The sequence below is a fragment of the Neofelis nebulosa genome, chromosome 2, assembly GCF_028018385.1.
Source record: "Neofelis nebulosa isolate mNeoNeb1 chromosome 2, mNeoNeb1.pri, whole genome shotgun sequence".
NCBI classification, from domain to species: Eukaryota; Metazoa; Chordata; class Mammalia; order Carnivora; family Felidae; genus Neofelis; species Neofelis nebulosa.
The window spans coordinates 2,981,419-3,008,746 of NC_080783.1; the positions used below are offsets into that span (position 1 = coordinate 2,981,419).

General features: G+C 47.8%; 1 protein-coding gene across 5 annotated transcripts in view; it reads right to left on the reverse strand.

The window, feature by feature from the left end:
• SCLY (selenocysteine lyase) overlaps nt 1-27,328 on the reverse strand; it is a 32,374-nt gene that overhangs the window by 4,849 nt on the left and 197 nt on the right. The window contains exons 1-9 of one of the 5 annotated variants that reach the window (XM_058699663.1): nt 24,728-24,840; nt 22,710-22,860; nt 19,502-19,597; nt 16,396-16,549; nt 10,513-10,640; nt 10,142-10,306; nt 9,082-9,188; nt 2,582-2,618; nt 104-187 (exon numbers count right to left, since the gene is read on the reverse strand). In XM_058699663.1, the coding sequence (XP_058555646.1) occupies nt 104-187; nt 2,582-2,618; nt 9,082-9,188; nt 10,142-10,306; nt 10,513-10,640; nt 16,396-16,549; nt 19,502-19,552 (726 nt within the window). In that variant the 5' untranslated portion in view covers nt 19,553-19,597; nt 22,710-22,860; nt 24,728-24,840. Of the gene's footprint in view, nt 1-103; nt 188-2,581; nt 2,619-9,081; nt 9,189-10,141; nt 10,307-10,512; nt 10,641-16,395; nt 16,550-19,501; nt 19,603-22,709; nt 22,861-24,727; nt 24,841-27,328 lie in introns of those variants that run through there. The other 4 variants (XM_058699665.1, XM_058699654.1, XM_058699658.1 and 1 more) reach the window with 4 other exon arrangements.

The following is a 27,328-nucleotide window of genomic DNA, read 5'->3' on the forward strand; positions in this document are numbered from 1 at the left end:
CACCCTCAACCGGGGAAGGATGGGGCTGACCGCATGCCCCGCCCCCGCGGATTACGGGCTCACAGCCCCACCCCAACCCCGTCCCGCGGATCCCAGGGTTCACCAGCAGCCTCTCCTCCAGGTAGTCACGAACGTCTCTCATGTGGGCCTCGTAAGCCTCCCAGTTCTTGGTCACCAGCTCCGCAGCCTGGGGACACAGGAACAGCAGAGGGAAAAAGTATGCTCAGTTGTCCTAGAACAAAGGAGAATAAAGCAGCCTTCAAGAGCGGAGGTGAGGTTTACTGATAACAGAGAAGTGACATTTCCTCACAGTGCTCATTTTCTGCAACATCAGGAATAGATCATGTTTACTGAGTGCGACCGTGTGCCGGGGCCAGGATACGTGCTTGGGAAGAGTTATCTTCACCTGTTCAACAGGAATTTACGTTATCAGGCCCTGCCTGACACCTCCCGGCACCAGAGATCCTGCCGGTTCCAGCAGCTCCGTTCCAGAGACGAGGACAGCATCATGCAGACGGGGGCGGGGGGGGGGGGGGGGTGTGGGGGTGGTTGTGCACAGAGTGAGGGTGTTCACGGCCACGGCAGAGGGAGAGGGAGGGGCAGGTGTGTTCCCAGCACAGAGTGACGGAGGGGGACAAGGCCGGGGCGCCCAGGACAGACAGGATCAGGAGCTAAGTGCAGACTACAGATGGGGATGACCCAGTCCAGACGGGTAGGCCCTGGAGACGCACAGGCCGCAGACCTCAGTATATTGTGGAGACAGGACGCAGGACTCACTGGCTGCTCATCTGGTGCAGGGGACGAGGACCAGGCAGGACAAGGCGTCTCCTAGATTTCTCCAATGAGGTGCTGGATGGCGGCAGGCACCATGGAGAGGGAGGGGAGCCAGGGAGGAGACGCGTGTGCCCGCCCAGCGGGAATGCCAAGTAAGCAGTGGGGGATGTGGGTCTCTCAGGAGAAAGGTCAGGACCTGCCCTGAGATGCCAAGTTCAAAGCCCTGAGCACAGGCTGGTGGTGGAGCTGCAGGACGGGGGGAGAGCCCCGAGGGCGATGTTAGCTGTGGAGAGGAGGCTGGGGGGCATCAGGAGGTTGGCTGGCCGGCAGGCCGTATGGCGGTGGGAAGGCTGGGGAGGAGGCTGCAGGGCGGCGGGAAAGGCAGTCTGGAAAGCTGGGAACATTCTAGTGGAGAGGCACAGGAGGAGGTGCACGGAGGACACAGGCAGGAGGGGCGGTTCCTCGGGAAGTGCACAGGGAGGGAGGGAAGCCGGGAGGACACCCGGACCGGCCTGGGAGTCATCTCCAGGGAGTGGGGCCTGGGCCGGGAGAGGGGGGACAGTCAGAGACTGCGGGCCGGGGTGCAGCTGCAGCAGGGAGCTGAGGTGCCAGCATACGGGATCTCCTGCTGCAAATGCCACCCTGGAAGGACAACCAGGGGGGTGCCGGGGCGGCCCGGGGGCCCAGCAAACCTGTGGGCCTGACCGTCGGCCTCTGCTGTGAAGACATGACTATATTTCTCATATCAGCAGAGGCCTGAGGAAAGAGCTTTTTGCTTTCAATGCTAAGCACGTGCAACCCGCTCCACAGAACTCAGAAAGTATACTTCCGGGATGATGAATATAATCTGAGGCTTTTTCTAACATCAGTCCATTTATTGGGCTCACGAACATGATCTCTCCCAAAGTCCTGGGGAAACAGATCAGGAGATGATGGAAAAAAATAGGCCTCAGTGCCTGGGTCCCGGCACAGAGCTCCTGAGACCCCTGTGATTTCCTAAGTGGTAAGAGCTAGGAGCACCTCTTGTTCTAGTATTTGGACTTCGGTTCTTGACACAGCGTTCCTAAACCCCTCGGGATTTCCCAGGAGATACGAGGATCTTTTATTCTAACGTGGAGACTCCGGGTGGGCTCTGGGAGGGCACTGGTCACTGAGTCATGATTAGAGGCTTGGAATTTTCACCCCGCTACACATTCTCCGGAGGGGGTGGGGGGGGGCGCTAAACATGGAGTGAAGGACTGATCAGAGCCTCACGAAAATCCCAATAGCGTGGGTCTAGAGAGCTTCCGGGTTGCTGAACACATGCAGGTGCTGCTGGGATTGCACCTCCCCCACACCTTGCCCTGCGCGTCTCTTCCGTCCGGATGTGTCTCCTTCATCACATCCTTTCACACTCAACCAATAATCTAGCGAGCAAAGTGTTTCTGTAACTTCTGTGAGCCGTTCTGGCAAACTAACTGAACCCGAGGAGGGGGTCACGGGAACCTCAGCTCTATAGCTGGCTGCTGGGACTGACAACTGGCGTGTGACATGGGGCTGGTGGGGGCAGTCTTGGGGGCCTGAGCACTTGGCCTGCAGGGTCTGACGCCGTCTCCAGGTGGACAGTGTTAGAGTTGAGTTAAACTGTAGGACACCCAGCTGGTGCCCCAGAATTGTCCCCTGTGGAAGCCTCCCCCCGCTGCACCACATCAGGTGTCGGGGTGTTGTGCATGGGGGAGTAAAGGGGACACCCCTGGAGCAAGACTCAGGTTTTCCTACACATGAGACAAAGCACCCGCTTCACCTGTCCAAGCTCAGCAAGGCTTACCTTCCCAAGGCCGGCAATCATTGGGGTGTTCTCTGTCCTGTAAGAGACAAGGGATTCATTCAATCCTATTTCCATGCAAAGCAACTAGCAAGTGTCCCAGGAAGGAATCCTGTCTGCAGAAGTCATGAATTAAAATAAAAACAAAATTACACCAACATTTTTCCTAGACATGTGCCATGTGGCTGCCTCAGTGGCAGCCGTAGGCCCCCAAACCCTCCATGTGGACACTCCCGGTCCAGTCCCAGTTGACACGGCCCATCTTGGGCAATATTATGTTGGGTGTCCGCAGTGACCATTCTGTCTGGATCCTCTTCCCACCCAGGAGAGACCCCTCCTCCAACTGCAGACCCCAGGGCCTGCCTCTTTGGGCCTCCCTGTCGAACCAGGCAGGGGTCCAAAGACCTCAGCTCAACACTGCTCCCTTCAGCTGAAGCCTCTCAACTATCATACGGGACGAATCTTCTGTTATTAGAGATTGTGTGTGTGCAGGAGAGGGACAGGAGGGCCCCTGCAGGCGGGTGGCTCTCGCTCAGATCTAACAAGCTAAAAGCAGAACTCTTCGCTCTATTTTCATTAACTTATTAGTTTTCTTAATTTTAAGTTTTGGCTACACAAAGTTTTCGTAAACATTTGGGGCTGGCGGCTGCTTGCTGCCCAGTAGATAAGGGGACAAGTGAACTCAAAGAGCAGGGTAGTACAGGTAACGTGACCCTGCTGAGCTCCCTTTGACAAGTTTATTGGTCAGTTGTGTCCCTGGAGACGGGCTCTGACACCTGGGGCAGGTCTGGGACATTCCCTCTTTAGACCTCACCCCACTCGCCTGTAGGGCAGCTCGTCCAGACCAAGAGCACCTCTCAGAGGCCTACCACCTGTGACTGCCTGGGCAGGGGCTGCCCACGTGGAAGAGTCAGGGCCCCCTGTAGAACCTGGAGCCTTCCCTCCCTCAGGGCGTTCAGTTAGCCCTCTACCCTCCATCTAGAGCAATGCAAACCCTGCTTCCCCCTCCCTGTCCACCTACTGAGCTTCCAGAACACCTGACTTTCTGCCCCTTTTTTTTTTTAAACTTTTCTTTTTTTTTAAGAGAATGTAGAGTCAGATGTGGTTATAAGAAATACTATAGAGGCATTCTGTCACTCAGCTTTGCCCTAATAACACTATAGCACAAGATCACAACCAGGATACGGATAAGATACAGAACATTTCTGCCACAAAGGTCCCCCCGTTGGCCTTTTATAACCAGACCAGCCTCCCTGCAGCCCCACTGCTTCCTTAACTCCTGGCAACTGCTAATCTGTCTGCCACCTCTAATTTTGTCATTTTCAGAATGTTCTATAAATGGAATTAGAGAGCTATAACTTTGGGGCATTGGCTTTTTTCATACACCATAACTCGCCGGAGATTCTGGGCTGTCGCGTGTATCAAGAGTGAATTCTTTCTCGTTACTGGGTAGTGTCCACAGTACAGATGTGCCACAGCCTTTTAGGCCATTCACTCATTAATGGACATCTGGGTTGTTTGCACTTTGGGGCTATTATAAATAAAGCTGCTATACACACTCGTGTACAGATTTTTGTGTAAATACAAGTGTTCATTCTCTGGGATGAATGTCCAGGAGTGAAATTCCTAGGTTGTATGATGGGTGCATATTTAATTTTAAAAGAAACTGCCAGGCTGTTTTCCAGAGCGGGTGGACCACTTCAAACTCCCATCAGCCGTGTATGAGTGATGCCGTGTCTCTGTACTCTCAGCACTCGGTGTTGTCACAGGGTTTTGTTTTAGCCATGCTGATAGGTGTCGGATGATGCTCACTGAAGTTTTCTTTTGCATTTCCGTAATAGCTAACGATGTTGATTATCATTTCATGTGCTTCTTTGCTGTCTGTGTATCTTCTTTAGTGAAATGCCTGTTTATGTCTTTCGCCCATTTTTTGACTGAATTGTTTGGGGTTTTGGGCTGTTGAATTTTGAGTGTTTTTTATATATACTAGATACTAATCCTTTGTTGAAGCCATCATTTGAGAACCTATTCTCCCAGGGCACAGCTTGTCTTTTCATCCTCTTAACAAAGTCTTTTGCAGGGTGAAAGTTTTAAATCTCGATGCAGTTCAGTTTATCAATTTTCCTTTTTATGGATACTTTTGGTATCAAGTCTAAGATCTCTTTGCTGAGCCCTAGAGCCTGAAGATGTTTTCCTGTTTTTGTTTTCTAAAAGTTTTATAGTTTTATGTTTTACATTAAGTTCATCATGTATCTTGAGTTAATATTTCATAAGGTGTGAGACTTAGATGGAGGGTGGTTTCCTGACCAAGGATGTCTAGTTGTTCTAGCACCATCTGTTGAAAGAGAATCTTTCCTCCGCTGAATTACGTTTGTATCTTTGTCAAAAATCATTTCGGCATATTTCTGATTGTATCTATTCTGTTCCATTGGTTCACTTGCTGGGTTTTTGTTAGAGACTGGACTAAACATTTACCAGTTTGGGGAGAATTGACATCTTTATATACTGAGTCTTTTGATCCATGAACAGAGTATATCTCTCCACTTATCTAGATCTTTGCTCTCTTTTACCCACATTGTGTAGTTATTGGCTTACAAGTCCTGTACACATTTTGTTAGCTTTCTATTTTTGAGTGATTATAAATGGTATTGTATTTTTTAATTTTGTTGTTCATATGTTCATTACCAATGTATAAAAATATAGTTGATTTTTGTATGTTTGTATTGTAACCTGTGATCTTGCTGAATTCACTTATCAGTCTTAGGCGTTTTCTTACATACTTCTTGGGATTTTCTACAAAGACTATAAACAGGGACAGTTTTACCTCTTCCTTTCTAATCTGTATCCCTCATATTTCCTTTTCTTGCCTTCTGCACTGACTAGAACTTCCAGAACTGTTGAAAAAGAGGTAAGCGTGAACATCCCCAGATTGTTCCTGATTATAGGGGTAAACATTCAGGCTTTCACTACTGAGTATGATGTTAGCTGTAGATTTTCTTGTAAATGCCCTTTTCAAACTGAAGAAGTTCTCTGGTCATATCATTGTGAGACTTCTTAATGAATAAATGTTGAATTTTGTTAAATGCTTTTTCTACATTAAATGATGTTATTTTTCTTCTTTACTATGCTATATTGCATAGATTGATTTTTGAATACTGAACCAGCCTTGAATTCCTGGAACAAACTCTGTTTTATCGTGGTGTGTGTATTATTTTTATATATTGCTGAATTCCATTTGTTAATATTTTGTTCAAGATTTCTGCATCTGAATTCATGAGGGATATCTGGTCCATAGTTTTATTTTTTTATACCACCATTGTCTGGTTTGGGTATAAATTCATAAAACGAATTGGGGAAATGTTCCTTCCTCCACTTTTCTAGAAGAGACTGCATAGAAATGGTGTTAATTCATTAAATGTTTGGCAGAATTCTCTCATGAAACTATCTGGCCCTGGAGATTTATTTTTGGGGGGGTTTAAAGTTACAAAATGGGGCGCCTGGGTGGCTCAGTTGGTTGAGCGTCCGACTTCAGCTCAGGTCATGATCTCACGGCTCGTGGGTTCAAGCCCCACGTCAGGCTCTGAGCTGACAGCTCGAAGCCTGGAGCCTGCTTTGGATTCTGTGTCTCCCTCTCTCTCTGCCCCTAACCCACTCGTATTCTGTCTCTGTCTCTCTCAAAAATAAACATTAAAAAAAATTTTTAATTACAAAATGAATCTCCTTTTCCTAATAATTATAAAGCTATTTAAATGATCTACTCTCATATTAAGTGAATTGTAGTTTTTTTTTAATTTTAAAAAATGTTTTATTTTTGGGAGACACAGACACACAGCATGAGTGGGGGAGGGGCAGAGAGAGAGGGAGACACAGAATCCAAAGCAGGCTCCAGGCTCTGAGCCATCAGCACAGATGTGGGGCTCAAACTCAAGAACTGTGAGACCACGATCCAAGCCAAAGTCAGATGCTTAACTGACTGAACCACCGGGTGCCTCGGTTCTTGAAATTTATTGAGGTTTGTATAATGGCACAGAACAGTCTATCTTAGTATATATTCTATGGCACTTGTAAAGAATGTATATTTTGCTGCTGTCGGATGAAGTGTTCTAAACACTTCAATCGGCTGGCTGTTGGGTATGACTGAGTTCTTCCATATCCTGGCTGACTTTTGTCTAGTTGTTGTATCCGTTGTTGAGAGAAGGATGTTGACGTCTCCAAGTGCAACTGTGGGTTGACTATTTCTCTTTTCATTCAGTTCAATCTGTTTTTGCCTCTCACTATTTTGCAGCTCTATCGTGCAGTGCATTGACATTTAGGATTGCTAGGACTTCTTGGTGGACTAACTCTTTAATCATTATATGATGTCCCCTCTGTGTCTCTGGTAATTTTATCTGCTCTAGAGTCTCCTTTATCTAATGTTATATAGCCATTCCTGCTTTCCTTTGATTAAGGTTTGTCTGATACATATTTTTCCATTTTTTAATTTTCAGCCTCTATCAGTATATGCGAAGTGAGTTTCTTAAAGATAGCATATATACTTGACCCTTGAACAACACAGGTTTGAACACTATGCGTCCACTTTTATGCAGGTTTTTTATAGTACTATAAATGTATTTTCTCCTCATAATTTTTGCCATATTTTCTTTTTGCTAGCATACTGTATTGTGAGAATATACTGTATAATACGTGTGACATACAAAATATGCATTGACTGCTTATGTTGTCAGTAAGACTTCTAGTCAACAGTAGGCTATTAGCAGTTAAGTTTGGGGGGAATTTAAAAAGTTACATGCAGATTTTCAACTGTGCAGGGGTTGGCACCACTAACCCGTGTTGTTTGTTCAAGGCTCAACTATAGTTAGGTCAATTTTTTAAAAAATTCACTCTGCCAAGCTCTGTCTTTTAATTGCTACATTTAGATCACTTACGTTTAATGTAATTAATATGTTAGGGCTTAGGTCTGCCATTAAAATTTTTTTTCTGTTTATTCTATTTTTTATTTCTCTGTTTTCTTTTTCCTACCTCCCTGTGGGTTATTTGAACATTTTTGAGATGTTCCAGTGAGTAGAACCTTACCTCCATTTACATCCTTTTAGCCCTCCCCCATTTATAATTATCCTAAATATTTCTTCCACATATATTTTGAACCACATTAGACAGTGCTATCATTTTGGCTTCAGCCATCAAATACAATTAAGAAAACTCAAGAGGAAAGCCTATTTTATTTACCCATAACATGCTTGCTTCCTTCCCTTCCCTTCCCTTCTCTTCCTTTCCGATGTTCCAAGTTTCCTTTTTTTACTATTTCCTTTCTGTTTAAAGAACTCCCTTGTGTCATTGTTAGCACTGGTCTTCGGAGGACAAATTCTGCTAGCTTTCCTTTCCTTGAGAATGTCTTGCTTTCCCCTTTGTTCCTGAAGGGTATTTCTTGTGTACAGGATTCTGGCTCGACAGTGCTTTTTGCATTTGTAACATATTGCATCACTTCCTTCTGGCCCCCCGGGGTTTCTGATGAGAAATACACTGCCATTTGAATTACTTTTACTCTATAGGAAAGGTGTCAGTTTTTTTCCCTCTAGCTGCTTTCAAGATTTTTACTCTGGCTTTCATTTTCAGAAGTTTAACTATATGCCTTGGCATAGATTTCCTTTGGTTCATCCTGCTTGGGGTTTGTTCAGCTTCCTGAATCTGTAGGTATATGTCTCTTGCCAATTTGGGAAGTTTTCAGCCATTTTTTTTTTTTTTTCAAGTTCTTTCTCATCCCCGCCCTTTCTCCTCTCGTTCTGGGACACCAATGAAATGAATGCTAGATTTTCTGTTATAGTCCCACAGGTCCTTGAGGCATGGTTTCAGTTTTTTCCAGTCTATTGCCTCACTGCTGCTTGGATTGGGTAACTCTGTTGTTCTCTTTCGGTTCACAGGCTCCTTCCTCTGGTGCCCCTATCCTGCTGGTGAGCCCATCCATGGAGCTTTGGACTTTGGTTGCTGTAGTTTTTAGCTCTAAAATTTCCATTTAGTTCTTCTTTACGTTTTCTTTTTCCTCGCTGACACTTCCATTGGTGTTTCTGGGTTGCAGGCTTCATCAGTTCTAAGTCAGGAGAAAGGACGCAAAAGAAGACCCAAGGAACCCACCACCATGTTCTGGTTTCTTCTTCTTATTAGCATTTCTGATAAAAGGCGTGGTCCTGGCTAAAGTACCACTGTGTGTCATGGGGACACAGGAGCTGCCAGAAAGGAAACAAGTGCTTCTGTGCAGCCCCGCTCATCCCACGGTCATGAGAACAGCAGTACATCTCAGTTAGGAGGGCTCCCGTGTTGAATCATCCCCATAGAGACCAAAGATCTGGGAGTCCCAAGTGCAGAATCCATCAGTGGGGCAAATTCTGACTCAGTAGTGACAGAGAATGGGCTACTACAGTTCTTCCAAGAGACAAAGACAAGTTACTGCCCTACAGACCAAGAGCATCACCAGGAGGTCAGAAACTTCTATTAACCTTCTATCTTACCCTGGCCTGAAATTCCGTTCCTGTCCACCTCCAAACAGCATAGGGTACAGAGGGGTAAGTTCACCGAGTCCACGGACGTAAAGTGCTCCAATCCTGGGACCATAGAACTGGAAAGAAAGGTCGGTCATTTATTCAACAAGAACCTTCCGAGTTCCTACTCTGGACACGTGCTGAGTGCTTGGAGGCACCCAGAGAAATCTTCTCTGTGCTGTGTAAGCCCCACAGCCGTGCTACCTGTCACCATTCTGGACGTGCCGGAGTCAAAATCGCCTTCGGGGTCCAGGACGGAGCCTGCACTCCTGTTCCCAGCCCAGTGGCAACACAGCTTGACTGCACATCACAGAACAGAGTTCATAAAAGGAGAGCGGCTGGAACTAGCGATTGCCAAGGGCTTTTCCTGGGTACGACTCCACGTTTTTGAATCATCATTTTGCAAAAATCAGTTAAGAGCCACGGCGTCAGGCCGGCACACATACTCCTTTGGAAACTAGCTGAGCACCATGCTTCAAAATAGAGGATTAAAACTACATGAGGTTCTGGTCCACTGCCAGAAAGATGAGCAAAGCCTCAGAAGGGCGTTCCCTGCTCACGTTTCTCTCTTCCACCGTAAAGAGCTGAACCTCTGCGTTCAGGAGCCGCGCTTTCAATCAAGTTAGAGAAGGCAACGTCTTGAACCCCACCTCTTCCGTCCCCGGGGCGGCGGAGGCGGGGGACACGAGTGGGCTGGCGAGGGGTCTGCAGGCACTCTCTGCCCACGGCAGAGAACACTCACTACCTGGCTAAAGCCACCTGCCTTGTGTCTCACCTGAGCCCTCGGTACCCTCCCACAGCCCTGCCTGGCCGGCCCCTCCTGCCCCATTCTCCCCGCTGTGCCACGCATCAAACGGCACTCCAGCTGCTGCTGGCCCCCCTTCTTTAGCCCCCGCGGGCGGGGGCCGCAGGCTGCTGCACCATGTCCCCCGGGCACCCTGGATGACAAACGGATGATCAGTGGCGCTGTGGGCCCTGCTCTAAGGTGAGCCTCGAGGTCACGGCGGGGAGGAGGCCTCTGTGGACGCACCTTGTGCCCCACGATGGTCAGGAAGTCCACGCCCAGAGCCTCCACGTCCACGCGCCGTTTCCCCAAGGCCTGCGCGGCATCTGTGTGCACCAGAATGACAGGCAGTCCGGAAGCTGCCCGCTTCCGGTTCAGGGCTTTGATTCGCTGACTGATTTCAGCAATGGGCTGCAGCAGGGAAAAAGAAACAGTTGAGGCTGTTGCTTTGATTTCATGAAAACCCAGTGAAAGAAACACAGAGTCATGAAGGAGGACAGGCGACAAACAAGAAAAACGAGAGGAAGAGGCCCCAGGTGTGGTGCCTGAGAAAATCAAGCAGAGCATGGGCTCCCTTCATCCCGCACTACGTTTTCTTAAAAGGATAAACAACTCACCATGATGACGCCAGTCTCATTATTGGCCAGCATGACCGTCACGAGGCACGTGGCCGGGCGGACGGCGGCCAGGATGTCCTCAACCTCCACCTGCCCGCTCACCTTGGACACCGGCACAAAGGTGACCGCTGAGGAAAAGACCCAAGGACCGAGGTTAATCTTACGAAATAACCTCTGCTGAAAGTTCATTTAGATACAGCTGAACAGAAGTATTTCCACATTAAAAAGTAACCGATTGTAAAAGTTCCAAAACCGATCAAGGAGTATAAGCCACCCGTTATCACGGTGCCCAGAAACAGCCAACCTGAGGGCTCCTTTCATGCCACTTCTGTCGCTGAGCGTCCGTGGGACACACTCCCCGTGCGGCTCCGGAGGGGCCCAAGAGGAGGTAAGCCGCTCTTAGTTCATGAGAGCATCTTTTTTCTCTCCTATGTTTTTAAGTTTATGCATTTATTTTTGAGAGAGACAGAGAGGGAGAGGGAGAGAAGGTGAGAAAGAGACAGAGGAGGGACAGGGAGACAGGGAGAGAGAATCCCAAGCAGGCTCCGCACTGTCAGTGCAAAGCCTGACGTGGGGCTTGAATTCACGAACCATGACATCATGACCTGAGCAGAAAGCAAGAGTCGGACCCTTAATCAACTGAGTCACCCAGGTGCCCCAAGGGCATCTTTGTTTAAAAAAAAATTTATCTTAGGGGCACCTGGGTGGCTCAGTCGGTCGGTTCAGGGTCCGACTCTCGATTTCGGCTCAGGTCATGATCTCACGGTTCATGGGATTTAGCTCTGTACTGACAGAGCCTATTGGGCTTCCCTCTCTCTTTCTCTCTCTGCCCCTCCCCTGCTCGCACATACATGCATGCTGTCTCTCAAAAAATTTTTAAAAATTTTAATTCCGCTGTAACTAACCTACAGTATTATATTGGTGGCAGGTGTACAATGTAGTGATTCAACAGTTCTATACATCACTCCGTGCTCATGAATCCCCTTCACCTGTTTCACCCCTCCCCCCACCCACCTGCCCACGGGGAACCACCAGTGTGTTCTCTATAGTTGAGAGTCTGTTTTTGGTTTGTCTTTTTGAATTTGTTTGTTTTCTTTCCTAAATTCCACGTATGAGTGAAAACATACGGTATTTGTCTTTCTCTGCGTAACTGGTTCCATTTAGCATTATACTCTCTAGTTCCATCCATGTTGTTGCAAGTGGCAAGATTTCATTATTGTTTATGGCTGAGTAATACTCCATGGTGTATATATACATCTTTGCCGTCCATCTATCAGTGGGCACTGGGCTGCTTTCATATCTTGGCTATTGTAAATAACGCCATAACAAACATAGGAGTGCTTATACTTTTTCAAATTAGGCTTTGCACATTCTTTGGGTAAATACCCAGTAGCGTGATTACTGGATCATACGGTAATTCTATTTTAAATTTTTTGAGGAAGCTCCATACCGTTTGCCACAGTAGCTACACAGTTTGCATTCCCACCAACAGTGCATGAGTGTTCCTTTCTGTCCACATCCTCGCCAACATTTGTTGCTTTTGTGATTTTTAAATTTCCCATTCTGACAGGCGTGAGGCAACATCTCACGGAGGTTTTGATTTGCATTTCCCTGATTATTAGTGATATTATCTTTTCGTGTGTCGGCCATCTGGAGATCTTCTATGGAGGAATGTCTGCCATGTCTTCTGCCCATTTTTTAATTGAATTATTTGATTTTTTGATGTTAAGTTGTATAAGTTCTTTATATGTTTTGAATACTAACCTTTTAGTGGAAATATCATTTGCAAAATTTCCTCCCATTCGGCAGTTTTTTTCTTCTTTTGTTGATTATTTCCTTCACTGTGCAGAAGTCTTTTTTATTTTGTTGCAGTCCCAGTAGTTTATTTTTGCTTTTGTTTCCCTTGCTTCAGAAACATATATTGAAAGAAGTTGCTACGGCTGGCATCAAAGAAATTACTGCCTGTGCTCTCTTCTAGGATTTTTATGGTTTCAGGTCTCACATTTAGGCCTTTAATCCGTTTTGAGTTTATTTGTGTGTGTGGTGTAAGAAAGTGGTCCAGTGTCGTTCTTTTGCATGTAGCTGTCCAGATTTCCGAACACCATTTGTTGAAGAGAATGTCTCTTTCCCATGTCATCTTCTCTCCTACTTCGTCAAAGACTAATCGACCATATAATTGTGGGTTGATTTCTGTTGTGGGTTTTCTATTCTAGCCCATTGACCTATGTGTCTATTTTGCACCAGCACCATACTGTTTTGATCACTACAGCTCTGTGGTATATCTTGAAAGCTGGGGTTGTATTACCTCTAGTTTTGTTCTAGTTGTTCGAAATTGCTTGGGCTATTTGAGGCCTTTTTGATCCCATACAGATTTTAGGATTGTTTGTTCTAGTTCTTGAAAAATGCTCTGGTATTTTCATAGGGACTGCATTAAATGTGGAGACTGCTTTGGGTAGTGTGGGCATTTTAAAAATATTTCTTTTCCCAACTCATGAGCATGGAGTGTCTTTCCATCTTTGTCATCTGATTTCTTTTCTCAGTGTTTTATGGTTTTCAGAGGATAGGTCTTCCATCTGTTTGCTTATTCCTAGGTATCTTACTGGTTTTGGTGCAATGGTAAATGAGACTGTTTTCTTAACTTCTCTTTCTACTACTTCATTATTAGCATATAGAAATGCTATGGGTTTCTGCATATTGCTTTTGTATCCTGTGACCTTCCTGAATTCATGTATCATTTCTAGTAGGTTTGTGTGTGTGTGTGTGTGTGTGTGTGTGTGTGTGTGAAGTTCTTGGTGTTTTCTGTGTAGAGTATCCCGTCAACCTCAAATAGTGAAAACTTTTACTTCTTCCTTACCAATCTGGATGCCTTTTATTTTTCCGATCTGAGTGCTGTGGCTAGGACTTCCAGTGCTGTGTGGTGAGAGTGGATAGCCTTGTCTCATTTCTGATCTTATGGGGAAAGCTCTCAGTTTTTCACTGCTGAGCATGATGTTGTTGGCTGCGGGTTTTTCACATTATGTTGAGGTACGTTCCCTCTGAACCTACTTTGTTGAGGTCATGTTTTATCATGAACGTATGTTGCGCTTTGTCAGATGCTTTTTCTGCAGCTATTAAAATGATCATGTGGTTTTTATCCTTTCTCTTGTTGAGGTGATACATCGTGTTGATTGATTTGTGAATTTCAAACCACCCTTGCATCTCAGGAATAAATTCCACTTGATTGTGGTGAATGATTTTCTTAATTGTATTGCTGGATTTGGTTTGCTAATATTTTGTTGAGAATTTCTGCATCTATGTTCATCGGAGATATTGGCCTGTTGTTCTCTTTTTTTTTGTAGTGTCTTTACCTGCTTTTGGTATCAGGGTAATCCTTCTTCTGTTTCTTGGAATAGTTTGAGAGGAACAGGTATTACCTCTTCTTTAAATGTTTGGTAGAATTCACCTGTGAAGCCATCTGGTCCTGAACTTTTGTTTATTGGGAGTTTTGTTTTTATTTTTATTTTTTAACATTTATTTATTTTTGAGACAGAGAGAGACAGAGCGTGAACGGGGGAGGGTCAGAGAGAGGGAGACACAGCATCAGAAACGGGCTCCGGGCTCCGAGCGGTCAGCCCAGAGCCTGACGCGGGGCTCGAACTCACGGACCGCGAGATCGTGACCTGGGCCGAAGTCGGCCGCTCAGCCGACTGAGCCCGCCAGGCGCCCCTGTTGGGAGTTTTTGATTACTGATACAATTTCATTGCTGGTCACTGGTCTGTTCAAATCTTCTACTTCTTCCTGCTTCAGTTTTAGGCGGTTGTATGTTTCTGGGGACTTACCCATCTCTTTTAGGTTGTCCAATTTGTTGCCATAAATGGTTCATAATACTCTCTTATAATCTTTTGTATTTCTGTAGTGTTGGCTATTATTTCTCCTCTTTTATTTGTGACTTTGTGCGGGGTTATTTTTTATTTTCATGAGTCTGGCTAAAGGCTTATCGATTTTGTTGATCTTTTCAAAGAACCGGCTCCTAGTTTCACTGATCTGGTTTTTGTTTTGTTTTGTTTTTAGTTTCTATTCCATTCATTTTTGCTCTAATCTTTACTATTTCCTTCCTTCTCCTGGTTATGGGTTTTGTTTGTTTTTCTTCTTCTAGCTCCTTTAGGTGTAAGGTAACATTGTTTATTTGAGATGTTTCCTTGCTTCTTGAGCTAGGCCTATATTGCTATAAATGTCCCTCTTTGAGCAGCTTTCGCTGCATCTCAAATTCTTTGGACTGTTGTGTTTCAGTTTCATTTGTCTCCATGTACTTTTTAATTTCTTTTCTGAAGTCGGTTAGTAGCATGTTTTCTGTTCTCTTTCCCGAGTCTTTCTTGTGGTTGACTTCTAGTTTCATCGCATTGTGGCTGGAAAAGAGGCATGGTATGACTTCAGTCTTTCTTAATTTGTTGAGACTTGTTTTGTGGCCTAACGTGATCTTTTCTGAAGAACGCTCCATGTGCACTTGAAACGAATGTGCAATCTGATGTTTTAGGATGGAATGTTCTGAAGGTATCTGTTGGATCTGGTCCAATTTGTCATTCAAAGCCACAATTTCCTTATTGATTTTTTGTTTGGATAATCAATCCATTGATGTAAGTTGGTTGCTAGATGTCCCTACTATTATTGTATTACTATGGATTACTTCCTTTGTTGTTAGCGGCTTTAGGTATTTGGGTGCTCCCACATTGTGTGTATAAATATTTACACACATTGTAAATGTATAAATGTTGTATCTTCTTATTAGATTATTCCCTTTATGATTATTTAGCGTCCTTCTTTGTTTCTTGTCACAGTCTTTGTTTGAAAGTCCATTTTTTTTTCGGGGCACCTGGGTGGCTCAGTAGGTTGAGTGTCTGACTCTTGATTTCAGCTCAGGTCATGATCCTAGGGTTGTGGGATTGAGCCCCATGTTGGGTTCTGCGCTGAGCATGAAGCCTGCTTGAGACTCTCAATCTCTCTCTCTCTCTCTGCCCCTCCCTCACTCACACACACTCTCTCTCTCTCAAAAGTAAGTAAATAAACATTAAAAATAAAATAAAGTAAAGTAGTAGTATGGTAAGACCATAAAGAGAAAAACTCTCCTACCAGTCCAACGGGAAAATCAACAAAAAGCCTTCATCGTCAAGTGGAGCTTCATGGCATTGTGTCCTTTATCATTATGATAAAAATACTTTCCCATGATTCACCTTCAGGTTTCCAGGCAGATGGAAGAGGAAGGCTGAGACGTCAGTCTGTTTAAAGGAAAGTGTTTACCCGGGCTGTCTTGAGGGAGCAAAAGGCTCTTAGTTTTCAAAAGTCTGCGGTCTGCACCCGGCGTGTCAAGACTTCGTATCACAGGGGAAGGGAAAGGTGCCGAGGGCTGCTGCTGGCCAAGCTCGCCTGACCCCGCGGCCTGCCTGGCTAGTCACGCCCACTGTGTCGAGCTGAAGTCGTGCAGCAGGAGCACAGTTATTCTTGTGTTTACCCCCGAAGCTGATATCTATTTGACGCTTGTTCTTCACAGAGAAAGAAGCCAAGATTTAATTAATATCCAAGTGAAGAGCCCTGCTTAGCACTGACAGGCATACGATTTCACTATGTGCATACCTGTTACGTACAAGAGTCTGAAGTATCATTCAGTAAATCAGATGACTAGTTCTACACGCTGATGACCCAGTTTGTCCCTAAGGGGGAAACTGGCCGTATTTACAGTTTACAGGTTACCCCCACGTGGGAACAGGCCGTGTGGCCCCCGCACCTGAGGACCGCATGCAGGAGGGGGCATGATTCCGCAGGTCCCAGGGGCGAGTTCCTCCTCTTGGAAGCCGGTACTGGAGGTAAGCGGAGCTGCCCCGCGGGCATCCCGCCAGGCTGGTCACTCACCGGCCACCTGCTCGTTCGCCAGGTGCTCCAGGGGCAGGCGGATGGAGTCGTGTTCCACGGTGCAGGTGACGAGGTGGGGCACGGCCCCGTCCCCCTCTGCGCTGCGGGTGTGCTGGAAGTGCCGTACCACGGAATGGATCACCAAGTTGTTGGACTGCGGGAGGCAGCAGAAAGAACATTTGTAAGACCTGCGCTCAGGGGAGGGCGACGGTGGCACTCTCTCACTTCATCGTCCTCGCGGCTAACGTTTAAGAAGGAAAAAAACAGTCCCAAAGACGTTCAACTTCTGGGCTGCACGTTTTGAATGCTCGGCGACCAAGGGTGGGGGTTTCAAACTTGCGATAACGTCAGAATTCGTTTCCAGCCACTTATGCCTGTCTGGTTAGGCACTGTTACGAATTTTTAAATTTTAGAAACCATCAAAAAAAGAATATTGGGCCCCGGTACCCACTGCTGATGGGAGTGCAATCTGACCATTTTCTAACTATCAAATGAGCCCTCTGACCCGGCACGTCTGCTTCTCGGACTTGATCCTGTTGCTATAGTTACACAAAGCGAAATCATGCGCAGAGGTCCTTCCTGAGGGGGAAGCCGGAAATAGCTCAACCTCAGAAAGCCTTCAGTGTCCACCAGTAAGAGAGCCCGGCAAATAAATCAGGCAACAATGTTCACTGTGCACCGAGGCATAAACACCAAGGAAACCCTTTATGTGCAGATACCGAAGGGTCTCACATACAAATCCACTTGCTACGTGATAGTAATTTACGAAAAGGTCACAGACATTATATGCAGTAACCTATCCAATTTCTATCGAAAAGAGGAAATACACACACATTTGTTTATATATGCAAAAATATGCTTCCAAAGGTGAAAAGAATATATAAATCCAGGGGCACCGCCTGGGTGGCTCAGTTGGTCGAGCATCTGACTTCAGCTCAGATCATGATCTCACAGTTCGTGAGTTCGAGCCCTGCATCGGGCTCTGTGCTGAGAGCATGGAGCCCGCTTTGGATCCTCGATCTCCCTCTCCCTCTCAAAAATAAAGAAACATCTTTTTAAAAAGAATATATAGGGGCACCTGGGTGGCTCAGTCGGTTGAGCATCCGACTTTGGCTCAGGTCATGATCTCATGGCTCTTGAGTTCGAGCCCCGCGTGGGGCTCTGTGCTGATAGCTTGGAGCCCGGAGCCGGCTTCGGATTCTATGTCTCCCTCTCTCTCTGCCCCTCCCCTGCTCGCGTGCACTCCATCTCTCTCTCAAAAATAAATAAACATCTTTTAAAAAAGAATATATAAATCTACATACTTTTAACGCATAGACTCTCCCTGGAAGACACTAGCAAACTAACAATATTGGTTTCTGTATCAAGAGAGGGTAAGTGAAGGGTTCAGAGTAGAAGACTTTAAAACGACAAAACAAAAAACTTATCTCAGAGAAATGTGTGTCAAATATAAATGCAAATGCAGGGGTGCCTGGGTGGCTCAGTCAGTTGAGTGTCCAACTCCTGATTTCAGCTCAGGTCCTGATCTCACCGGTTTGAGAGCTTGAGCCTCCCATCGGGCTCTGTGCAGACAGTGCAGAGCCTGGAGCCTGCTTGGGATTCTCTCTCCCTCTCTCTCTGCCCCTCCCTTGCTCGTGTTCTCTCTCTCTCTCTCTCAAAATACACTTAAAAAAAAGACGTTTAAAAAAAAAGGTCTTACAAATTCTTTTTTATTAGGCTTATTTCCTAAGTATTTGCTATTTTCCGTGCTCTGGTAAGCACCTGAAGCTGCTATAGAAACGCAAAGATGGAAAATGAAGGTGGACACACTAATGCCCCAGCAAGGCTTGACTTTAAACTGAACCAATTTTCCTCTTCCTCATTCTTGAAGCCTCCTTCCCTCCACTTGTTTTTCTGCAGAATCCTTTGTTCCAGGGACTCGGTATTGATTCTCAGTAATGAGGCTTGATAGTCGGCGCCATCGCTGGTCACAAGACCATCTTGAAGATGACGAACGCGGCTGGCATCCCGGTCCAGATTCCTACCGGCACTGCCTGGATCCTGTATTTTCCTCTAAAACCCCTCAGCCTTTTACCCCGGCCCGGTCTGCAGTTTTGAAGGCACTAGCCTGCTGTGGCCTCCTTTGCCTGGCAAAGTGATAAAACTGTTGTCCCTCTTTGTCCCCAGACCGTCTCTGCATGTTACATTTTGGCTCTGGAGCACAGAGGTTGATTTTCCACAACACACGTGCGTGTTGAGGGGACACAGAAACACAACTGGTTTTTGTATCTCATAACTGCTAAATGTTCTTATTAGTTCTGATAACCTAGCTGCAGATTCTCCCGGGCTTTCTTTTCAAGTTTATTTACTTTGAAAGCGAGAGCGTGAGCAGGGGAGGGGCAGAGAGGGGGGGAGAGAGAATTCCAATGCTTAACCAACACTTAACCCAGGTGGCCCTCTCCTGGGTTTTCTATGTGGACAGTCACATCACCTGTGGGAAGCAAGACAGTGACCATTACTAACTGAGAAGCCATCACACGGTCTCTGAGTTTTCCTACCAATTTAAAAGTACATGGAGCACCTGGGTCACTCAATCGGTTAAGCGTCCGACTTCGGCTCAGTCCAGACCTCACAGTTCGTGAGTTCAAGCCCCACATGGGGCTCCGTGCCGACAGCTCAGAGCCTGGAGCCTGCTTCGGATTCTGTGTGTCTCTCTCTCTGCCCCTCCCCTGCTCACACTCTGTCTCTGTCTCTCTGTCTCTCTCAAATATAAACACTTAAAAATTTTTTAAATAAAAATAAAAGTGCATCTGAAATGGGTCAAACCTCAAACTCTTAATAAGGCAACAATAAGGGATTTAAAAGACTAATTCCAGGGCAAAATAAAGGACAAACTTTCTTCGTTGAAATGATGCAAAGCCAAGTCAATGTACACACATCACAAACATCCTATCAGCCACCTGGAATTTATTTATAGGATATATATTGGCTAATTATATCAAGCTAATTTGCAAAACAGCAAGACCAAGTATCACTCTTCTTTTAAAAAAATACCAAGAGGGAATCACATTTTATGTTTTCATATGACTTACAGCGAAAAGACGGTGAGCCTGTCTAGAGACTTTACCTCGGTGCCCCCGGAAGTGAAGATTATGTCCTGGGGTTTCCCACCTATCATCTTCGCAAGGTTGTCCCGAGCTGTGTCAATAATGTCCTTGGCCTTCTTACCTCGAGAGACCAAAACGGACACTCACTACCGTGGCTTTGCGGTTTCCCAACAAACACACGTTTAGAACAACAACCAGACGTGAAGGAACCGCTCTCGGTGGGCGATTCTGAGACGACCCGTGTCCTGTTGGCGTGAAAACAACAGGCCACAACCTAGGATAGAGTCGGCGCAGGGACCCTGAAGTCCCCGCAGACATGATCGTCGTCTCACCAGAGGCTACAGGACAGGGGAGCCGTGGCCATCTGCCCTGCCCCCCCCCCCCCATCAAGACAGGAGGGCCAAAGGATGGAATAATTTGCTTAAGATCATGCTGCAAAACACCAGAAATAAGCTCAAGAGAGCTCTTGAGCCCTCAACACAAGGTCCAATGGTGCACGACACAGGTTACAGCCTCGGGGACAGACCCACGGTCACACGGAGGCCACTCAGCCAGTGTCACCGGCTGGTGAGACAGAAGGACCCAAATTGTATGTGGTAGTGAAAGGAAGGGCAGGCAGGAGGGGAATTCTGAGGTGTCAGTGGCCCCTCTTCCTTAGTCTGTAGAGCAAAGTTGGGTGAGTATTCAGCCCTACTTGTAAAAAAAGGGGGGGGGGTGGTAGCAGGCACCATGAAACCAGTCAATCATACATAAACAGAAATGTAAAATCACGTGGTAAAAATTAATATACAAAGAAATTCACACAATCCTTAAAAGACTATTGTATAGATTTTTTTTCAATGTTTTATTTATTTTTGAGAGAGAGCGTGAGCGGGGCGGGGGAGGGCGGAGAGAATCCCAAGCAAGAAGGCTCTGCACTGTCAGCACAGAGCTCCCTGTGGGGCCCGAACTCACGAACCGCGAGATCATGACCTGAGCTGAAGTCAGATGCTCAACCGACTGAGCCACCCGGGCGCCCAACTCTTGTATGGATTTGCCTTCTAAGTCGTGACGGTCTGTGCTGGATTGGAGTATGACTCCCCCCCCCCCCCCGCCTTTCCCAACGCACCTCGAGACCTTCACATAAGCGCTTCACGGCGATTTCTTTCCAAAGGTGGGTTTCCTAATTCGCCCGTTACTTTGCAAAAGCCGCCCTCTATTCACTTTTTGCCCTTCTCCACAAGCCTCCGGGCGTTTCTGAGTAAGGGCTCCTGGGGCCACGTCCCCACCACTCTGTGGCCAGGAGAGCAGCTGAAGTGACGACTGACTGTTCCGAGCGCTCAGGAGGCCACGGAGGGACCACCACGACGGGGACAGGACGTGCCACGGCCACGCTGGACACAGGACAGCAGTTCCTTAAGGAGCCACACATGCCCCCGCCGTGCGATGCAGCCACCCCGTCCCTAGGCATTCACGGCAGTCATTCTTTACTGAGAGGAAAGCAAGTGACGTCCCTGGTGACGGTCCCAGCAGCATCACTGCTGACAGCCAGAAGCTGGAAACCGCTCATGTGTCCGGCAGGTGAAGGCGTGGAGACAGTGGTGCCTCCACGTGGAGGGGCGCTCTCCCCCGTGAAAGGACACGAGCTCCGGACACCCCGACAGCATGGATGCACCTGAAAACCGCTGTGCTCACTGCCGCGTTCTCAGGTTTGACGACGGCACTGTGATGGGAGAAAGTCCTCTCTCTTACACACACACACACGGGTGGCTCCTTGTGCCTGTAACTCAGGGGCTCATGGGAAACACGTGTAAATTTAGAAAGAAAGGGATCCAGGGGACGCAGCAGCACTGCTGGGACCCAGTAGGTGGGAGACGCGTGGGTGTGCACGTTCTCACTGTCAAACGTCAGCAATGTCTGCAGCTGTTAGTGTAGCTAAGCGTAAAGGTTGGTGCTTGTAACTGACGCCACAGGAGACTCCGGACTCCTCTCTGGGTGCAAGTGGCTCCAGTTGGGAGCAGCGAGCTGCTGCTGGCAGTGGGGGGGAGGTGAGGTCCTGGATTTGGCACCCGGGGACCTTGGTCGGAGGAGATTTGGGAGCCTGATTGCCGTGGGTTCAAGAGGGAACGGAAGGGCGGGTGGAGATGGGCAAGGGAGAGAAGAAGTGGGCCATTGCTGGGGGAGGTCGAGGGGCTCTGGTGTGAGGGGCAGCCCAGTGAAGGAGGGCTGCTTTAAGGGACCGTGGGAGCCACATGCCCCTTACTCCCTGTGGCACTAAGGTTGGTGCTTGTAACTGACGCCACAGGAGACTCCGGACTCCTCTCTGGGTGCAAGAGGGAACCCGGTGGGGCGAGCAGAATCTTGGGCACTGAGCTGGCGTTCGGTGTTGAGTTGCTCAGGGAGGGAGGACCCGAGGACCTGCCAGGGCGCAAGGCCATCTGGAGTCTGGAATTGGAGCCCCAGCCCAGCGAGGGACGCGCTGTCTTTTTATTCTCATTTTCTCCAAAGCATATAGCGGAGCTTTCCAGAAGCCACATGATGTGAATGTTGCAACAGACTCGATATAGAAGCAGGTACGGGAAAGCAACTTTCTTGTTTAGACAGACACTAAAGAGGCTTTCACGTGTACGACCATGACACTCTTCTCACTAAATCTGTGCTCTTGGGAGAAGGCAGTTTCTTTTTCACGCAAAAAAGTTAACACGTAATGGATTCACCACTGTTTTGTTACTGAACTCCTAAATATTTACTTCAGGCTTCCCAGTGTTGCTCTCTAGTGTGGCAAACATCTGTGCGTGCGGCGCACACAAACAAGAGCTCCCTGGAGTCCTGCATACGCTCGAAGAGCGTAAAGGGGCTGTGAGCCCAAAATGTTGCGAGCCGCTGGGATGGACCGTGTCCCTGCTCTGCTCCGAGTCCTGCAGACACTGTGTGTGACGTCAGAGGCAAGCCGGGCGCTCACAGTGGCCTCTACGGCCCTACGTGGCACTGTCCCCTGCAGCTCTTGAACCCCGCTGCCCACCTGAGAACCTCCCACAATCCCCTGCCCAAGTGCATGTCCTCTGGGCTCAGGCTGCTGGCTGTCCACTCCGCCACCCTCCCTTCCTACGACCGCGACATCTCCAGCTGGCACGTGGCTGAATTACGGCCACATTTAGGTGAAGAAAATCTCAGATGAATGAAGAATGAAGACCTCATTTCCCAACTCCCACTGCAATTGGAATGCTAATGCACGGCCATGGGACCAACCTCTGGCAAGCCGTTAGAAGCCAGAGCAATACATGCAACTTCCAGAAGTGTCGTTGAAGGACTCGGGCATCGCTTTCCCCTCCTCTTTCTTTCCTTCCTACGGGCTGGGCTGCGCACGTGATGGCCTGAGCAGGAGCAGCCGTCTTGACCACTGGGGGAATGAACAGGAGACAAGTGGAGAGAATGGAAGGAGCCGGGGTCGCTGGCATTGGCCGTGTGACCACGTGGGCCCCGGAGGGTCAGAGAAATGACCTTCCGCCTATATAAGCTGCTGTTCCTTGGGGGTTTCTGTCTCTCACAGCAAAATGATACGTTTTCTACCCTGGCTCACAAACAATTTTTCCTTAGGGGGTGGGTATGGGAAACAAAGAAACCTTCTTGTTTTATAACACGCCCTTCCCACTTGAACAATATGCTGCTACTGTGCTTCTAGGTCATCGATATAGTCCACACCATGGCTTTGACAGGGTCCGGAACTCCACTCGAGGGTTTCAGCATACTTTACGGGACAAGTCCTTGGCTGATGGACGCTGAGGTTGTCTCCAGCTTTGTACCATTGTAAGCAAGGCTTTGACAAACATCTTGGGCATCTCAACTCTCCCTACACGTCCTTAACATTTTCCCTAAAATAAATTCTCCCAAAGGAATTATTATCATTATTAAATCATAATTGTGAAACTAATCAAACCATTCTATCATAACGGTGATTTTCTTTTCTTTCCTTTCCTTCCCCCCCCCCCCCCCCGCCATTTCTACCTGAGTATCAACGAGTGAATTGCAATGTAGACTTTAGTTATGGTTCTTAACAAAGAAACAAAGGCCATCAAAGGCAACCTGAAAGCCAGTGACAGGCTTCATCAGGTCAAGAAGGGGAATTTCTCCTTCAAGGTTGTTCTTTTTTCTTTTTTTAATGTTTATTTTTATTTTTGAGAAAGAGAGAGAGAGAGCGAGAGCGTGAGCAGGGGAGGGGCAGAGAGAGAGGGGAGCAGGCTCCAGGCTCCGGGCTGTCTGCAGAGCCCCACACACGGCTTGAAGTCGTGAACTGTGAGATCATGACCTGAGCCACAGTCGGACTCTTGAACAACTGAGCCACCCAGGAGCCCCCTTCAAGGTTACTCTTAAACTTCTTTATAATAAATGTTTTTTATTAGCATTTTATTGTCCTCCATATTCTCAAGTTTAATTCACTGGAAAATACAATTTTACTAGAGGAAAGATAAGATACAAGGCAACGTCCACAAGATTAACTAGAATACACGTACCAAAGAAGTTAATGAATGACTAGTACCTGATTTTGAAAAAGCTTTTAGTTACCAAGCTGTGAAGCTTTTAGCAAACGAACACATGTGAAAACCCACAAAAGCCTGTAAACTTGTATACAAATATTACTAAATCCTAGAGCTTGGCAACACTCTGTTGAAAGCTTTTAGTTCATCATAATCCATATTAAGTTTATCTTAATTATCTGATAAGCATTAAATTAAAAAGGTACAACTTTAGATCACTATGTGAAAAACATAACACTCCCGACTTGAAGCAAATTATTTTCCAAACCACCAATTTAATGATCTACATTAACACAAGAATAAATAAGAATATTTTTATTATAACAGACGTTAAGAATTTTAAAGTAAATTTCATTTTAAAAAAAAGGCCAGGATTATATGCAATCCTGATGATTTAAAGGTTTTGCAAATTTTGTAAGACTCAACTGAGACAGACAGATTCGCGAAAGGGTTTCAATAGGTATTGTCATTACAAATAGCTCTTAATAAAACATCGTTTTCATCTGAGTAAGGGGGACGGTGTGCGTGTTCCAAATGAAAGATTATCAACCAGCTCAGTGTACAAGTTTGGACTTCTCTAAAAACAAACAAATAAAATCTACCAAAAATTACACCTAAGACCTGCAGTTAACAGAAAATCTCTCCACACCAAGTGACCACAAGAGGTGCACAATTTCTCTAAGAGTGCCCCGCCCTCCATATCTCGGATCTGTGAGCACCCTCGAGGATTACCTGTGGGGTAAGGACTGCTGGGATTCCCCCAGGCTTCTCTCATGGCCTCGGTCATGACCCGGATAACCTCTGGCTCAAGCGGGGTGGTTGCGTTATAGTCCATGTAAACTTTCCTGCCGGAAAGAGAACAAAGATGTGTCTGTTAAGGGAAAGGAGACGGAACCCGGAGCACGGCTGCCCTGCGTCCGTCACCTCCGCAGGAGCAAACAGCAAGGGCAGGGAGCTTCTCTGCACGAACACCACGCAGGCTCCAGCAGCTGCACTGGGCAATCCCCCAATCTTCGTGAATTACGGAGAAGGTATGCCCGGTTTTCCAGCAATCTAGTATTTGCTAGCGTCCTCTACGATCACTAGGAGAGCATCCATTTAGATCTGCAAAACCTCTTTCCAGCCCCTGGTAGGAGGATCAAGGGTCCTGGTTACAAGGACAGATCTGGCTCCTGTCCTCCACACGGAAGGAGGGGAACCAGGCACACCCAGTAGCCACACATTCCAGAAGTTTTTCTTTTTTCTCTGTAATTTCTGGTTTGGCCAGAGGCTCGGGTGATCTGGGTGCCCACTCCTCCCCACACCCTCCCCTTTGCTCCCTGACATGAGCGGACCTGCTTCTCCTCCCTCCCTCCCTCACTTTCCTGTGCCTCCAGTGACCACGCCCCCCCCCCCACTTTCCTTTTTGGGTCTCTGCTCCATCTTGACCTTCTCGTGAAGCCCCGTACAGCGGCCAGTCCCCTTCCTCCAAGCACCCGGAGACCCCCCCCCCCCCCCCCCCGCTCCTTCCTCTATCCCCATGGCGCTCGGCAGCCTCTGACACACTGCACTGGTTCCTTGTCGACTGTCTGCCTCGAGAGGCAGTAATAGAAGGTCAGGTGCAGAGGCCCATGGGCTTTGCCAGTTCTCCTCACTGCTCTGTCACCAACACTGAGAACAATGGCCAGCACACAGCAGGGGCCGGACTTGCAACAAAGTGTCACAGAAAAGCACATCCCCTGAAAGATGCCTCCTAAATAAAATTTATCTGTATTTCTTTTTACCAGTATCAAAACCCTTCAGATACTTTCTTAATAGATACAATAGGTAATCCTGCCTAATACTATTATTTTACCTGATTTTAAAATCAGTAACAGTTTTTTAAATGTTTTATTCATTTTAGAGAGAGCGCACGCACTAATGGAGGACGGGCAGAGAGAGGGGGGGACAGAGGATCCCAAGTGGGCTCTGTGCTGTCAGCAGTGAGCCCAATGTGGGGCTCCAACTCGGGAACCGAGACATCATGACCCGAGCCAAAGTGGGCCGACTGAGCTACCCAGGTGCCCCTAAAATCAATAACAATGTTTAATGAAACCAATCCACATGAAAATTCAAATAAAATTACCAACTGTGGCTGTTAAAAGTCTGTTGTTATTGTTGTTTTAACCACAGTGTTTTAATGCAACATCTTGCTGTCCAAAGTCACCTGGTTTGAGGCTTTGGCAAGTTTGACCCTTGGCCACTCCCACTTGGCAATGTGCTGCTTCTGCTGTGACTGAAATCTGCAAGGGCCCCTAATTTTGCTGACACTTCCTACTAAGTATCCTAAGTTTCCTCAAGCTACTAGTGTCTGCTCAGCGACTGCAGCTTTTCAGTCTGCTGCTGGGGTGAGCTAATCCATGGCCTGAGTTTCAGATGAACATTTTATAGATAACTCTGCTCTATTATTGTCTTCTTCCTTAAGATGCTATCGTTATCGGATGCGAAAGCTAAACTCTGTTCTGTCCACAACCAAAATGTAATAAAAAGGTATTGCGAGCCTCCTCTCCACTCGAGTCTCCCTGCAGGGCTTTCCCCTAGCCCCTTTGCTCAGTCTCCACCAAAGTAGACTGCCTAATGAAAAAGATGGTCAGATTTCGGCCTGGACCGGAATTTTAAAGACACAAACACTCCTCATATTCGGGTGCAGGGGCACAGTGGACCGGAAGGCCAACTGCTCAGGCCAGGGGCCCGGAGGGCACGCTCCGCAGACCCTCCTTCCTCTGCGCGGGTGCACCAGCCAGTCCTGCGGCTCCGTCTCAGAAGCCCCCCTTCGCCACCACCGCCACCACTCCGGTCCACCCCACCTCCCTCTCCTAGATTTTTACAAGACTCCCAACGATGCCCTGCTTCCTCCCCTGTCCCGCCACCCCCTCCCCCCGCGCCTGGAATACACGTCCCGAAGTCCCTCCTGAGCTCCGTGGCTCCGCTCGCTGACCGCCGCCCTGCCAAGCCCTCCGCTCCAGCCGCGCGCTCGGCTCAGCCCCGGGGCCGGTGCAGCGGCTGCTCCCCCGCCCCGCGCGCTCTCCCCGGACTCGGGCGCTGACTCCCGGACGTCACTTGGCGCGGGAGCCCCGGCGCGGCGGTGCTTCCCACCTCGCACCCCGCGACGCGAGCCGCCCAGCCGACAGCGCGCCCGGCCGCAGGCCCGCGGGGACCGCCAGCTGGCGCCCCCCTCCGGGCGGGTCTCTCCCCCGGAGAGACCAGTGCCCGCCTCCGACCTCCCCGAGCGGGGGGGGGGGGGGGGGGAACCCTCCCTGGAGAGACCCCTGCCCACCGCTCCCCACCGCCCGCATCCGGCCTCCCCGGGCGGGA